At 51.1% G+C, this 15,833-nt stretch overlaps 2 protein-coding genes across 2 annotated transcripts in view; one reads left to right on the forward strand and one right to left on the reverse strand.

Annotated features, from left to right (window-relative positions):
* The window catches only part of TCF7L1 (transcription factor 7 like 1), a 161,869-nt gene that overhangs the window by 134,597 nt on the left and 11,439 nt on the right, over positions 1 to 15,833 (forward strand). Inside the window, exon 4 of the mRNA XM_084900233.1 lies at positions 7,512 to 7,595. Coding sequence (XP_084756359.1) covers positions 7,512 to 7,595 — 84 coding nt within the window. The remainder of the gene's footprint in view (positions 1 to 7,511; positions 7,596 to 15,833) is intronic.
* Positions 1 to 15,833, reverse strand: part of CAPG (capping actin protein, gelsolin like) — a 119,960-nt gene that overhangs the window by 24,552 nt on the left and 79,575 nt on the right. The window lies entirely within an intron of this gene.

A 15,833-nucleotide genomic window follows, 5' to 3' on the forward strand; every position in this document is an offset into this window, starting at 1 on the left:
GCGGGGAGGAACTGGGGGTGCAGGCGTGCCCTGAGGAGCTCACCGTCCGGAGGACAGGCGGTGTGCACATGGGTAACGGCACCTCGTGTGAGTGCCGCGGCAGCACCCAGCACGGCCGTGGTGGAGAGTGGCTGACCCGGGGGAGTAGAGGAGGCTTGTCCAGGAAGGCGGCCTCGGCTCCGGGTTTTGAAGGAGGAATTAAACGTTCCCACCAGTAAAGCCACACCGGCCGGGGCTCCTTCAGCGGTCAGAGCGTGTGCGCAGCTGGTGTCGGGTGGGGAGCGGGGAGGGCTGAACCTGAGGGCGAGTCACTGGTGAGTACCCCTCAACCAGCAGCCAACCAGGGAAGCATTTTTAAAAAAACATATTTTATTGATTTTTTACAGAGAGAAAGGGAGAGAGATAGTTAGAAACACCGATCAGCTGGGGATGTGCCCACAGCCAAGGCACATGCCCTTGACCGGAATCTAACCTGGGACCTCTCAGTCCACAGGCCAACGCTCCATCCACTGAGCCAAACTGGTTTTGGCCTGGGAAGCATTTAAATATATATAATATATATATTTTATATATATTTAAATGCTTCCCAGGCCATCGAACCAGCGACCTCTTGGTGCATGGGTTGACGCTCAGCCACTGAGCCATGCCGCCTGGGCCCAGGGAAGCATTTTAAGCAGGGAAGAGATCTGATAGGATGGTTTTTAGAAGTCAAAACTCCTACAGAGTTTGGGGAACCAAGGCAGTAGTCTTGGTGGAAATAATTTTGTCCCCAATTGTGGCAAAAGGAGGGTAAGGAGAAACTAATCACCTGTTCACTTTCACATTAATCTATAGTACGATTCTCAGTGTTAAAAATCGCCTTTGGCCGAGACCGGTTTGGCTCAATGGATAGAGCGTCGGCTTGGGGACTGAAGGGTCCCGGGTTCAATTCCGGTCAAGGGCATGTACCTTGGTTGCGGGCATATCCCCAGTAGGGGGTGTGCAAGAGGCAGCTGATCGATGACTCTCTCTCATCGATGTTTCTAACTCTCTCTCTCCCTCCCTTCCTCTCTGTACAAAATCAATAAAATATATATTTTTTTTAAAAAATCGCATTTGAAGGGAAGTGGAGCCCTAGCTGGCTTGGCTCAGTGGATAGAGCATTAGCCTTTGGACTGAAAGGTCCCAGGTTCGATTCCAGTCAAGGGTATGTACCTTGATTGTGGGTTCATCCCCAGTAGGAGGTGTGCAGGAGGCAGCTGATCGATGTTTCTCTCTCATCGATGTTTCTAACTCTCCCTCTCCCGTCCTCTCTGTAAAAAAATCAATAAAATATATATTAAAAATAAAAAAAGCAAGTGGAGCCTGAGCCGGCTTGGCTGTGTGGATCAGAGCATCATCCTTAGGACTGAGGGGTGCTGGCTTCATCCCAGTGAGGGGGTGTAGGAGGCCGCCGATCAACGATTCTCTCTCATCATTGAGGTTTCTCTCTCCCTTCCTCCCTGAAATGAATAGGAAAAAAATTTTTTTAAAGGAAGTGGAGAGCATCTTGCACATGTCCTCACGCCTGTGTGGTGGTCTGTCTGCGGGGGCAGGTTTCTAGCCTACTCTCCTGGATGGCTGCATGCCCCACGGTTTCCTGAGAGGGAGGTCTTTATTACAGAGAGGGGCCCCGGGGTCTGTTTACCACTGGGGGCCAGAGAGGCGGGAAAGACTGGAAAACGAGAGAAAAGGGCCCTTTCTTTCGGCACCAGGCCTGCCGCTCCCTCCAGGAGGCAGCAGAAGGGGTTCTGAGGGGCAGGCGGGGCTCTGTCACAGGAGCTGTTTGAAGGGTGTCCTGAGAGAGCCTGTGAATGGGGAGAACGTGGGCGTCTTCTCCCACAGCCCAGTCCACTCCAAACCAGCTGGGGGGGGGGGGGGGACCCCACCTCCTGGGAGGCGGAGGGTTAATCCCCGTAGCTCATTGGCAGTGCTGCCTCTGTACGGGGCATGCTGGGATTTCCTCCCAGCTGTTTTACATCATGAAGATTTGTATGTTGGGGAAATTCCAGGGCACAGCTGCAATTAATCTGCACAGCCTCCATGCTAAGCTGGGGGTTCTGGAGGACCCAGTCTCCGCCTCCCTGCAGGAGGGGGGCTGTGGCTCCCAGGGAGCTCCCTTCAGAGAGTCCCTGGCCTGGGCCCGAGTCCCACAGAAGCAGCCCGCCTAGCCCGGGGTCACCCCAGGAGGGCCCTGGGCAAGGACCCGAGACACAGAAAGGGACCCAGAGCATTAAGTAAAAGAGGAGCAGCACCCCTTATCCTCCTCCTTCCTATATAATAAAAGGGTAATATTCAAATTGCCCTACCAGCAGAACGTCGGGTTGCTATAACATGCACTGACCACTAGGGGGCAGGCATTCAACGCAGGAGCTGCCCCCTTGGTGGTCAGTGCGCTCCCAGTGGTGTGCCTGCGTGTAAGGCCTGTAAGGGAAATGAATGCTACATTATAGTAATCAGTCATTAGCGAATATTATAGTTTGTTATTAATAATCTTATATAATAAAGAGGTAATATGCAAATTGACCGTCACTCCAACACACAAGATGGCTGTCCCCATGTGGTCAAAGATGGCCACCCCCATGTGGACACAAGATGGCCGCCACAAGATGGCTGGCAGGGGAGGGAAGTTGTGGGCGATGAGGACAGTCAGGGGCAATCTGGCCAACGGGGGGAGCATTTAGGCATCAATCTGGCTGGCGGGCGTGGTTAGGGCAGTGGTCGGCAAACTCATTAGTCAACAGAGCCAAATATCAACAGTACAACCATTGGAATTTCTTTTGAGAGCCACATTTTTTAAACTTTGTGTGCGAGGTGTCCTTTGGGCCCAGTGGCTCAGCCTCCCCAGTTACCTAAGGTGGACACTCTCGGTGCACCCCTTTATGGGCTGCACAGTCTTGCTGTAGTTAAGCCTTGATTGTTGTTGGTATCGCTGGGTGGAGTTGACCCCCAGGCCAGTTGTCTGTGAGGATCAGCTGTGTCTACACTGGGAGAGCTTCTGTGCCCAGCTTGGATGGGGTGGGGTCTCAGGGTGGAGCAGGCACTTGGTTTCCCGTCAGCCCCGCCCTAAGAGGCTTGGGTCTCAGTGTCCCACGGCAAGGGCTGCACATGCCTCTGAGAGCAAGCTGCTCTCAAGCCCTGCCCGCTGCCGGACAGTCCAGTTTCTCCCCATATGTGTCTGGGTTCCCCCGAGTCTCTCCCGGGACTGAATTTCAGCGCTATCGGGAGCCTTTGTTTCACTCCGATTCGAGAAAACCAGCCGAGTATCCAGCCCCCCGGCCCTGCCTCTCACCCGCGCACATCTCCGGGTTCCTGCCCCTCTGCCCTCCGCCGCTCCTGAGTCTCCGTGTCCTTTCTTTTCCCTTCTACAATAGTTGTAGAATTTCCACTCGGCCGGCTTTCCGGTGGTTCTGGGTGATGTCTGCTTTGCCTTTTAGTTGTAGTTTTGAAGTTGTTGTGCGAGGCAGCAGTATAGGTGTTCCTCTGGGCTGCCATCTTGGTTTCCCCAGCGTGTCTTTAAGGCTCTCGGCAGGGGACCAGGTGTGGTAGAGCTGACGGGTTCTGGGAGCCTTCTGCTGTGTCTTGGGGGGCGTGGGGGTTGGGACACATGTTAGCCCCTGATGTGGTTGTTGTTCAGCTTTTAAAAACAAATATTCTAGTGTGGCTCCTAGAGGCATGAGTGTGGTGTGTAGAACTCGAGTAAGCTCTGGTCTCCTCCGGGGGCGGGGGGGGGGGGGGGGGGCGGGAGGGCCTACAGGAGAGCAGATGTGTGCTTTCCTTCACTTCGGTGGGCAGCCCTGCTCCAGGCACAAAAGGAGAGAGAAGAAGCCCACCCACTCTGGCTGATGGCCCAGCTGGTTGGAGCGTCATCCTTTACACTAAGAGGTGGCAGGTTCGATCCCTGATCGGGCTATGTTTGAGAGGCAGCTGATCTCTCTCTCCTTCCCTCTTGCCTTCCCTCCTCCTTTTCCTCCTCCCCACCCCCCCTCCTAAAATTCTAAAAACAAAACCACCGGAGTAAGAAAAGTCTGGGGGTGGGGCTGCGGTGTTCAGTAAGTTGTTGTGAAGAGCTTTCCGGCCTGTGTTGTAGGAAAAGTGTGGGACATGAAGTCAGGACACCTGTGCCCCAGCTCCAGCTCCCATCACGAGGGCGGGTGAGCCATTTACCCTGTATTCACCTCCATCGGCTCATCTGAACATTCGGACAGACAGCGGGCATGGCATGGCCGGGTTACTGTGCAGACACCACTGTTAGGTGCATCAGGTGTCATTCACCGAGGAGATCGGTTTTAACTGATGACACCGGTGTGTGTTGAGGGCACACGCCATGTCTGGGGATGGAACCCACAACCTTGGTGTATCGGGAGGCTGCTCTAACCCACTGAGATCCCAGCCAGGGCCGTGGAGGGCTCAAAGCATTTAAATGCCGGTTAGGCTCTGGGGGAGAAGAGATGGGGGGGGTGTGAAGAGTGGGAGAGGAGAAGATCATCAGCGGGCAGGGAGAGAGGAGACGCAGTATGAGGCATGGGGGTGCCGGTCCCAGAGGACCCAGTGGAAAGACTGTCCTTATTCATGGGGCCCCCGATGCCCTCTGTCATTCTCACCCCCCAGGTCTCCCGCAGCCAGGCCTGCCTGCCCACGCCCTCCCCTCCCCTCTCACACCCCCCTGTCCGGAGCCCCTGGCCTGGGGTAGAGGCGTCCTTGGATTGCTCTTCTCCCCCGTGGACACCCTTCTGAACGCCGGCCCTGCCCTTCGTCAGTCTTCGTGGTCCATGAAAAGCGAAGGGCCTCCGGTCCTCTCCTCGGCCCAGGCCAGGTCATGCCCCTTCCTGGAATTGTGCGGCCTGTGCGAGGATGAGTCAAAGGCTGTTTTGTCTCTGGGAGCCTCTTCCTGGAGCCTCCATTTCCGGCGAGAGCTTTCATTCTCGGAGCAGCCCGGGACCGGGGCTGCCCCCGAGCCGGTCTGCTGCCCAGGAGCTCTGTGTCGGTGTTGACTGGGACAACAGGCGCTGTGGCTCCTGGCAGAGACGGATGGTTTGCTTATGAAAACTACCGTTGCCGTTTGACAGTGTCTCCCACATGCAAAGCGCCGTGCTTAATCCTCGACGTGGTCCCCGATCCTCCCCGCAGCCGGGAAGGTGCATGCCCGGAGCCCTGCCTTACAGCGTCAGGAGCGGAGGCTGGGTGAGGACGCTTGTCTGGGTCACACCGCCTGCGCCGGCGGAGCGAGAACTAACCCCCCCGCGCTCAGCTCCCAAGCCCAGGGCCAGGCGCCTCCCCAGGCCCTCGCCGCCCTGCGCTGGCGCTTCCCGAAATCTGTGCCAGGCAGGGTGAAGGAGAAGCGTTTTGCCTGAAGGTGCGTGTGCACGCGCACATGTTGACTTATTACAGAAAAACCTCGTTAGAACGAACTAATTCAGGCGTGAGGGGGGTGTCCCTTAAAACTGAAAATCTGCTGTAAAATCACGTAGGTTTTGAGAATGCGGATGTTAAAAAAAAATTGGCAAATTGCTTATTTACCTGTTTTTACTTAGGTAGACACGTCTGTGTTATTTAAATGATGTATAGACACGTCTGTGTTATTTATAATAAACGATGTATAAAAAGTTTACTTTCACAGAAAAGTTATCTGTACGTATTACTGTGATTTTAAATTTATACTGAATAGGTCTAGGGCCATGACGGGCAAACTGCGGCTCGTGAGCCACATGTGGCTCTTTGGCCCCTTGAGTGTGGCTCTTCCACAAGATACCTTGGCCTGGGCAGGTCTATTTTGAAGAAGTGGAGTTACAAGAAGTTTAAGTTTTAAAATTTTGGCTCTTGAAAGAAATTTCAATCGTCGTACAGTACTGTTGATATTTGGCTCTGTTGACTCATGAGTTTGCCGACCACTGCTCTAGTTCGTTCCCCAGTGTAGGGCACTTGCCTAGGTTTCGGGCTCGATCCTCAGGGGGTAGCAATCAGGAGGCAACCAAATCAATGATGCTCTCTCATCATTAGTGTTTCTCTCTTCTCACTTCCTCTCTGAAATCAATAAAAATGTATTTAAAAAAGAAAAAACTGTTGCTGAGAGTCACACAACTCACAACAGAGCCAATTATCACACTCGATGTGGTGTGATCATGAGCTGATCATTTGCCGAACACTGTTTAAGCAGTGACTCTTGGGTTTAAATATGTAGACTATAGTTGTTGATATGTAATATTTATCTCGGCTAAATTACTACAGTGTCTTGCCGAAACAGGTTTGGTTCAGTGAATAGAGCATCGGTCTGCGGACTGGAAGGTCCCAGGTTCTATTCCGGTCAAGGGCATGTACATTGGTTGCGGGCACATCCCCAGTGTGGGGTGTGCAGGAGACAACTGGCCGATGTTTCTCTCTCATCAATGGTTCTAGCTTTCTATCCCTCTCCCTTCCTCTCTGTAGAAAAATCAATAAAATATATTTTTTTAAAAATTACTACAGTGTCTTTCCCAACATATGGCCTATTTACTAAAAGTTTCTTTGAATGACAGTGAATTAATAAGAAATAATCTGTTTAATTATAAACAAGTCTTGTTTAAAAGCACTTTAAAATTAACAGAATGTTCATTTTCACATACAACATACCAACCAGATAGTTTATCCATTAAATTTGAAATCTGTTAAATTGAGGTCCACAATTTACAGTATTTGGTTTGGATTTCTACAATACTCGGGAAAAGACAGGGAGTATACTGCATGACCTTTGCAGGGCTGAGGAACAGTATAATGATGTGAAGATCAGCACTTGGGCCCTGGCCAGGGAGCTCAGTTGGTTACAGTGTCGTCCCAATAGAACAAGGTTGGGGGTTTGATCCCCGGTCAGGGCACATACCAGAAGCAACCAATGAATGCACAAATAAATGGAACAACAAATCGATGTTTCTCTCTCCCTCCCTCTCTCTAAAATCAATAAATTAAAAATTCATTTTATTAAAAAAAGTTCAGCACCCTGAGTATGAACAGATATTGCCATGTCACTGCGAGTGTCAGGCAGATGGTTTTCATCCATCCATCATCCATCCATCCATCCATCCATCCATCATCCATCCATCCATCATCCATCCATCCATCCATCCATCCATCATCCATCCATCCACCAGACTCTCTGAAGAGGCCGTTGCGTAGGAAGCGTGTGTGATGGAAGGAAGGGGGTGGGCTCGCCGTCTGGAGCCCTGCTTGTCCCACAACTGCAGCAGGCAGGACCTGGCCCTCACTGACAGGCTCTTAGAACACTTGGGCTGCTCGTAGGGTTGTGTGCGTTCCCCCAAAGTGACGGGGCTGTGGGTGGCGGTGGTGACGGTACAGGTGTGTCCTGCCTTGTGATGACCGTTGGGACAGTGAGGAGCGTGTGAGGTGAAAAAGCACCGAGTCTCTGATGGGCCAGTGGCTCAGCCACAGAGCCTCTGCCCTGCTCGCGGGGCGCCTGGGCCTGCTCTCACCAGCCGCTTCTGTTCTCTGTCTCTGTTCAGTACCTGCAGATGAAATGGCCCCTCCTGGATGTCCCCGCCAGTGCTACCGTCAAGGACACCCGGTCACCATCCCCCGCACACTTGGTAAGTCTGTTTCTCCTCAAAGTGCTTGGCGGTCACTGCTTCCCTCCCCCTGAGGCTGCTGGGGCTGGTGGTGGTGCCTCCAGTGTGGGGGTCCCCTGAGCGGGGGCTGGTGGTGGTGCCTCCAGTGTGGGGGTCCCCTGAGCGGTCAGGGCAGCACTTCCCTCCCCCTCCACGCTCACGTGCGTACACGTGCGCGCGCATGCGCGCGCGCGCACACACACACACACACACACACACACACACACACCACTCCTGGGAGGGTGTGTGATTGGAAATGCCGTCCCACCCTGGCCGGGAACCCCGGCCCTTCTCCGCTGACAGTGGGGTCCTGTCTGCCTCCCTCTGCCGCAGCTCATTCCGCCTCTGCGGCCCCCTCCAAGCTCGAGGCGCAGTGAAAGGGGCTCTTCTGTATGGGATGTTCTAGGAAAGAACGAGGTGAGGCTCCTGCAAAGGGAATCCCTGCAGAGCAGCTGAGGCTCTTCTAAGCCCTGCGGCTGTTCGGGCTGCAGAGGGTGTCAGGATGGTCCTTGGGGGGCCAGAGCTTGGGGCCTAAGCACGGCTCACCTCCTCAGCACTTGCCATGGACTAAAACTGAAAGCAAACAAGAGATGATCCTTGTGCGGAGCTCAGCACGGACAGGGTGAACCTGAGGGGTGGGGAAACGGTGCAGGATTAAAGAAGACAGACAAGAGAATAAAGCTGGGGCTAGGTGGGATGCTTCTCTCTCTCTCTCTCTCTCTCTCTCTCTCTCTCTCTCCCTCCCTCCCTCCCTCCCTCCCTCCCTCCCTCCCTCCCTCCCTCTCTCTCTCTCTCTCTCTCTCTCTCTCTCTCTCTCTCTCTCTGTCTTTCGGAGAGACAGCGCCATGGCCTGCAAGCTGAGTCTTTATTTTGTAGTCAGACTAGTGACCCGGTACACAAAAATCGTGCACATTAAAAGGGGATTAATTAGAGGAAATAATTTAATATTGGTATTTGCCCTTTCTCTATAATAGAACTGTCAGAGATTAAAGAAAATTAGTAAAATGTATATGAAAACCTTCTTCCTGTCAGAGTCTGGGGCACACCATGGGACCCAGAGTCAAGTTCCCACCCACCCACATGCACCCTGGCTGGCCCCTCCCCATTGAGCTAGATCCAGACCCGGCCAGTCCCACTCTTGTCAAGCCCTGCTGGGCAGGGGTGCAGCTTCAGGTTTCCTGGCCTGGGGCCAGAACAGGGAGCATTGTCTGAGGCCCCCCAGCCTAGACCAGGGTGGAGGGCATGCCTTGAGGTCCTCCATCAAGCTCCACCAGTTAGGGGACATGGCCAGAGATCCCCTGTCAAGCCCCGCTGGGTGGAGGGGGACAGCCTCAGGTCCCCTGGCCCAGCACCAGGACAGGGGCGCAGCCTCAGGTACCCCGTCAAGCTCCGCTGAGCGGGGGCATGGCCCGAGTTCTCTCAACCCAGCACTGGGGGTACACCTTGAGGTCCCCATTCAAGCCCCGCTCGTTGCGGAGCATAGCCTCAGGTCCCCTGGCCCAGTGCTGGGGCAGGGGGTGTGGTCTGAGGTCCCCTAGCCCAGCATCAGGATGAGAAGTGCACCTTGAGGTCCCCCGTCAAGCTCCTTGCGGGGGCATATATGGCCTCAGGTCCCCTGGCCTGGCACTGGGGTGGGCTTGTGGCTGAGGTCTCCATTAAGCCCTGCTGGGTCGGGGCTCGGTCTAAGGTCCCCTGTCAAGCCCCACAAGGGTGGGGAGGGTGTAGCCTCAGGCCCCTGCTGATTGCTTGTTAAGGCTCCTTATGGAAACTTGGCCTCAAAGTGGTTGCAGCCATCTTTGTGATGGAGTGATGGTCAATTAACATATTCCCTCTTTATTAGATAGGATTCCATGAGGTAAAGTAGGGGCGTGGCCAAGATGTTTACAATGTTCTTGTGGGTTTCGAATCTACTCGATTACATGCACCTGAACTCTATCAAGCTCACATCACTCAGTCTCCTGGGATCACATGTTCGGACCATAAGGTCAACCTTACAACTACAGCCTTTGGCTAGAACTGTGCTGGGACTTACACGTGGCTTTGCCACGAGAGGATCATCAGTGTGAGGCTTGAATCTGTCCAGGTGCTGTAGCCACGCTCCACAGATCCTGGCCCTATTCTTGGCCCAATGGATAGAGCGTTGGCTTCACTTCCGATCAAGGGCACGTACCTCGGTTGTAGGCTCCTTCCCTGTCTGGACGAGCAGTGTGTCTCTCTCACATCCATGTTTCTCCCTTCTGTCTCCCCTTCCCTTCCTCGCGCTGAAAATCTATGGAGAAAAGCCCCTTGGGTGAGGATTAGCAAAACAAAACAAAACAACAAAACGAGATGACCCGGGAACCTTGCATTCCCCTTTCCTGGACTCTTCGTAAGAGCAGCCCTGGCCTTAGGACTACCACCCACAAGCTAACCCGTGTTACCCACTGTGCAGCGGGCTCGGCACCGTGGCAGGCGCAGCCAGAAGCTAGCCCAGCTGGCACGACCTGTCCATCAACAGACAGGGAGACCTGGAGCGCTCCGTGTGGGTTTTTTTAAATTTATTATGGAAAATTTCACGTCTTCCCTTCACCCACACTCCCTGTCCCTCCACACTGAGTTATTTTAAAGCAAATCCCACACACGTTATTCCATCGCATTCGGGATATGATTACATCCTGGTAGTACTTTTTCATTCTAAGCTTCGAGGAGTCCAGGAGAAGAGGAGGAGATACATCGAGAGAGAGATAATGGCACCGTGAGCCCTTCTGGTTCCGGCATCCTGAGTGCCCTCACAGGAGCAGGGCCCTGGGTCGCTGAGCAGCAATGTCTGTGCAGTTCTCAGATGACTGTCACAGCCATCTGTGGAGGGACAGCTGGAGAGGCCACTGTCTGTCGGGAGCAGTGAGTGGCAGGACCAGCTGTCCGGGGCCGGCTGCTGCGAGAGGTTCTGTGGCCGGTCACTAGGAACGAGCAGCCTATTGAACAAGCATCCCAGGAACAGGCCACGGTGACTGCCCCTCCACATTCCTTTTTCGATGGCAGAGCGCAAGATCCAGGCGCCCTCTAGTGGCACAGTATGTCACCGTGGAGGTCACAGCCTCCCGCATCCATCAACCTAGCTGTTCCCTTCCTGCGGCTCTTGCTGTTTCAGATCTCTGCAGGCCCCGCCCCTCCTGTGGCATCCCCCAGCCCACTCTCTCTGCTCTTCCCTCCACACACCATCTAAAATCTCTGCACACTGTCTAAAATCTCCATTTCTAGAGGAAGTGAGTTCCCTTTAAAACCAGCACATGCACTGAGATTCCCATCCTTCCTGTTGCACAGACCAGCCCATCTCGGAAAAATAAACTGGGAAGCCTATGTCCAGCCCTCCTCTGCCTGTGAGCATGAACCAGTTTCCCTCCCAGTTTCCTGTGTGACTATTCACACAAGTGTTAGACCTGCCCCCTCCTTCCCTGCACCATGGATTGTGCCAATCCACTGCAGCCTGGCTCAGCTTCCCAGCTGCCATCTAATAGCTAAATCCAGTCATTTCCCCGGCTTGCTCTCAACACAGGTGACACCTGACAGTATTCACAACCCTTGCTTCTTATGATCCTAGTATTTGTTGCCTCTCTAAGCTTCCATTTTCTTCCTAGACTCTTTTCCTCAGTAAATCAGCTGCTCATCCTCACTTACCTTAGTGTGACACAAAAAATATATGAAGCTTACTGGACAGGCATGGCTCAGTGCTTGAGTGTCGACCTATGAACCAGAAGGTCATGGTTCAATTTCTGGTCAGGTCACATGCCTGGGTTGCAGGCTCAATACTCAGTGGGGGCCATGTAGGAGGCAACCAATCAATGACTCTCCCTCATTGATGTTTTTATCTCTCTCCCTTCTTCTCTGAAATCAATATCAATAAACCTGTTTTTAAGCATACACACACACACACACACACACACACACACACACACATACATTAGTAGCCCAGTGCATGAAATTTATGCACGGAATGGGGGTTCCCTCAGCCTACCCTGCACCATCTCCATTCAGGGACCCCTTGAGGGATGTCCATCTGCCAGTTTAGGCCCAATCCCTGTGGGACTGCAATCTGGGACCACTGGCTTCTAGTTGTTCACCTGCCTGCCTGCCTGATCACTCGCAACTGCCTTTGCCTGCATGCCTGATCACCCCTAACTGCCCTCCCCTGCCAGCCTGATGCTAGCCCCCAACAGTGCTCCCCTGCTGGCCTGATCTCACCCCCAATGACCCTTCCCTGCTGGCCTGATCTCACCCCCAACTGTTCTCCTCTGCCAGCCTGATCACCCCTAACTGCCTCTGTCTGCCTGATCACCCCTAACTGCCCTCCCCTGCCAGCCAATTTGGTTCTGATTGGTTGGTTTCTGTGTCAGTCAGCGTCAAAAGCTCCACCTCCTTGGCAGCCATTGGCTCCTCACAGTTCACCCAGATTTGGTTCTGATTGATCGGTTTCTATGCCAGTCATGCTCTCTAAGCCCGATCAGAGAGGCGGGTCTGATCAGCAGCCTCCACAGAGGCCTGGAGAGAAACAGAGGCAAAGCCCAAAGAGAAAGAGAGAGGCAATGGCTGATCAATAGCTGCCACAAAGGCTGAGGTTCAGACCCTGCCTCTCTCTTTGGGCCTCTCTCCAGGTCTGATCCATAGCTTCCTCGGCAACACTGACTGCAGGACTGACTTCTAGTGTTCAATCGAGCCTTTGGACCGTCATTACAGACCCTGAGTTTTTATATATTAGGGGAGAGAGAGAGAGACCCTAAACTCTCAGCAAAGTTCTGTACCCATGACTGCTGCCAAGCAAACATCAGCTGTTGCAGATGTGTGCTCTGCAAGTCTTTTTTCAGCACTGTGCTGGGCAAGGGAAAAGCATGGACAGTTGATAAAGTCCCCTGAAGATGGCAAAATGGATAATGTTCTAGTAAACTGTGTATCGTGTGTCAACACAAGAAACATTCAAACCTGTGGAGAATTTTTGTGAGTTTATTTAAGCCAAACTGTCAACAATTGCCAGGAATTAAAATCTCAATGGATTGAGGAAATGCTCCAAGAAGGGCAGTTTTGCACCTTGTTTTATACATTAGAATCAAAAGAAAAGACTTAAGTGGGTTACATGAAATTCATTGGTGATAGACTAGGGAGGCAGGAGAAAGCAAAGCAAGGAAACCTGGGATTGGATAAAAAGTAAAATGATAGACACATACATCTTTTCCATAGTTGAGTACAGGATAGTTAATAGTCATCAGTTGACATGATAAAAATAGCAATGAGAGGATTCATCGTCTCTGCCCTGGTGCACTGGTTGTGCCTGAGGGGTCCGGGAAAGGGGAAGTTACCCTGACATTCCACAATAGACAGGGAGACTCTAGCCTAGGACATGATTACCTGCCATAAACTGCTTTAAGTTAAAAAGTCTCATTTCAGACCGCCCTTTGTGGTTAATTTAGGTGTCTGGGTTTTCAAGGCCACCACACTGGCCTTCCCTGAGCTTGTCGGGTTAGCACGTGGCCCCTGTTCATCCACACTCATTCTCTGTATTCTCATATGGAAAACCGGAAACGGGCTTCAAACGCTTAAAGAACATTTGTGGGAGAAAAGCTTACCATGAACTTGGAGTTCCACGGGTTGGAAAAAGAGCACCATTTTCAGTTTTTGAATCCGAACATCTCATTCCCACTTGAGCTACTTGCATGTGTAGAAGCAAAGCCTGAGGTGTGTGTGCCGCAGCTGTGAGGTACAGTGGGTTTGATTCCCACTCCCCCTTTATTTGTGCAGCTTTAGGCAGATTACCTCACCTCTCTTTACCTCGGTTTCCTCTTTTATAAGATGGGATTCAGAAAAGGATTTGACCTTAGAGTTGTGCATAACTGAGTTTACAATTGTGCTTAACACGAAGTAAGCCCTCAGTAACTGTTAGCTTACCACCATGCTTGTTGTTAAGAGAGGGAAAGACCGCCCTAACCGGTTTGGCTCAGTGGATAGAGCGTCAGCCTGCGGACTCAATGGTCCCAGGTTCGATTCTAGTCAAGGGCATGTGCCTTGGTTGCAGGAGGCAGCTGATAGATGTTTCTCTTTCATCGATGTTTCTAACTTCTCTCTTCCTCTCTGTAAAAAAAAAAAAAAAATCAATAGAATATATTTTTTAAAAAAGAGAGAGAGAGAGGGAGGGAAAGAACATTAAAATACCATTTAATTAGTGGGCTAAGAGGTGCTGAGGTCCCAAATTAGTTGCATGGATTACAAAGGTAATAGAGATAAGGAGCCTATGGAATTTAACATCTACTCTTTGAAGAATATGATTTCATTGTCTGGGATGGCACTCATATCTTACCGTTGTTGTTTGTTTGCTTGTAATATATCTTATTGGTTTTGGAGAGGGAGAGAGAGAGAGAGAGAAACATCAATGATGAGAGAGAATCATTGATCGGCTGCCTCTTGCTTACCTCACACTGAGGGGTGAGCCCGCAATCCAGGCGTGTGCCCTGACCAGGAATTGAACCATGACCTCCTGGTTCATAGGTCGACATTCAACCACCAAGCCACTCCGGGCCAGGCTGGTACCTTACTTTTTTAAGCTCCACAGGAGATTCTCAGGGGCAGTCAGAGTTGAGAATCGTTGCCCTGATCGCAAATCAGAGGCAGAAGGGAAGGAGTTAGAGATGATCCAGGTTTACTCCTGTGCATTCTCTAGGCTAGAGGCAGAAGCAGGACTCGAGGTTACTGAAGTAGCCATGGAGATTTTTTTTTAATTAGAAAAATGAAATATTTGATAATGAAATTTATTATAGAATCATGAGCAAAACATCCTAAGATGAGTGTTGCCCTAGGAGATGAATACCTGGAGAGATTCAGTGAGTCAGGTCGAAGCTACCTCTCATGGAGATGTGTTGAAACAAGTCGTAACTGGGCCGGTGTGGGATGGAGTCCATTACGACTTGGATTTTATGCCTCTCAAAGCTAAGCAACCGGCCAAAACCGGTTTGGCTCAGTGGATAGAGCAGCGGTCTGCAGACTGAAAGGTCCCAGGTTCGATTCTGGTCAAGGGCATGTACATTGGTTGCGGGCACATCCCCAGTAGGAGATGTGCAAGAGGCAGCTTGTCGATGTTTCTCTCTCATCGATGTTTCTAGCTCTCTATCCTTCTCCCTTCCTCTCTGTAAAAAAATCAATAAAATATATATATTAAAAAAAAAAAAAAAAAAAAGCTAAGCAACCGGCCCGACTGGATGACTCTAGTTGAGTGTCGACCTATGAACCAGGAGGTCAGGATTCAATTCCTGGTTGGGGCATACGCTCAGATTGTGGGCTCAATCCCCAATTTGGGGTTTGCATTAACTTTTTTAAAATCCCTTTCAGCAAATGACCAAAAGGTTCAATTCTGGTCAAGAGCATGTACCTTGGCCCTAATCAGTTTTGGCTCAATGGATAGAGCATTGGCCTATGGACTGAAAAGTTCCTGGTTCAATTCTGGTCAAGGGCATGTACCTTGGTTTGCGGGCATATCCCCAGTGGGGGGTGTGCAGGAGACATCTGATTGATGTTTCTCTCTCATCGATGTTTCTGGTTCTCTATCCCTCTCCCTTCCTCTCTCTAAAAAATCAATAAAATGTGTTTTTTAAAAAAGCATGTACCTTGGTTGCAGGCACATCCCCAGTAGGAGGTGTGCAGGAGGCAGCTAATCATTGTTTCTCTCTCATCAATGTTTCTAACTATCTCTTTCCTTTCCTCTCTGTAAAAAAAAATCAATAAAATAAATATTTTCTTTAAAAAAAAAAAATATATATATATATATATATATATATATATATATATTATATATATATAAAATAAATCAGCTGCCTCCTGTACAGACCCCAACCAGGGATTGAACCTGCAACGTGGGTATGTACCTTGACCAGAAATCGAACCCAAGACCCCTCGTTGCTTGAGATGATGCCCAACCAACCGAGCCACACCAGCCAGGGCAGTATTATTTTTTTTTATTTGGGAACAAATTTAAACATCTGGGGAAATTGTAAGAATAATACAAGGAACTCCCATATGCATCTTATTCAGATTCAAAAGTTTTGCCCTATGCTTTGCCTTTTTCTCTCACACATGGGTGTTTTTATATATATGTATTTTTTTTTAAATAGATTTCAGAGAGGAAGGGAGAGAGAGAAACAACAATGATGAGAGAGAACCACTGATTGGCTGCCTCCTGCACGCCTGCCATTGGGGATCAAG

This window comes from Pipistrellus hanaki, assembly GCF_964339955.1.
Source record: "Pipistrellus hanaki genome assembly, chromosome: 12".
NCBI classification, from domain to species: Eukaryota; Metazoa; Chordata; class Mammalia; order Chiroptera; family Vespertilionidae; genus Pipistrellus; species Pipistrellus hanaki.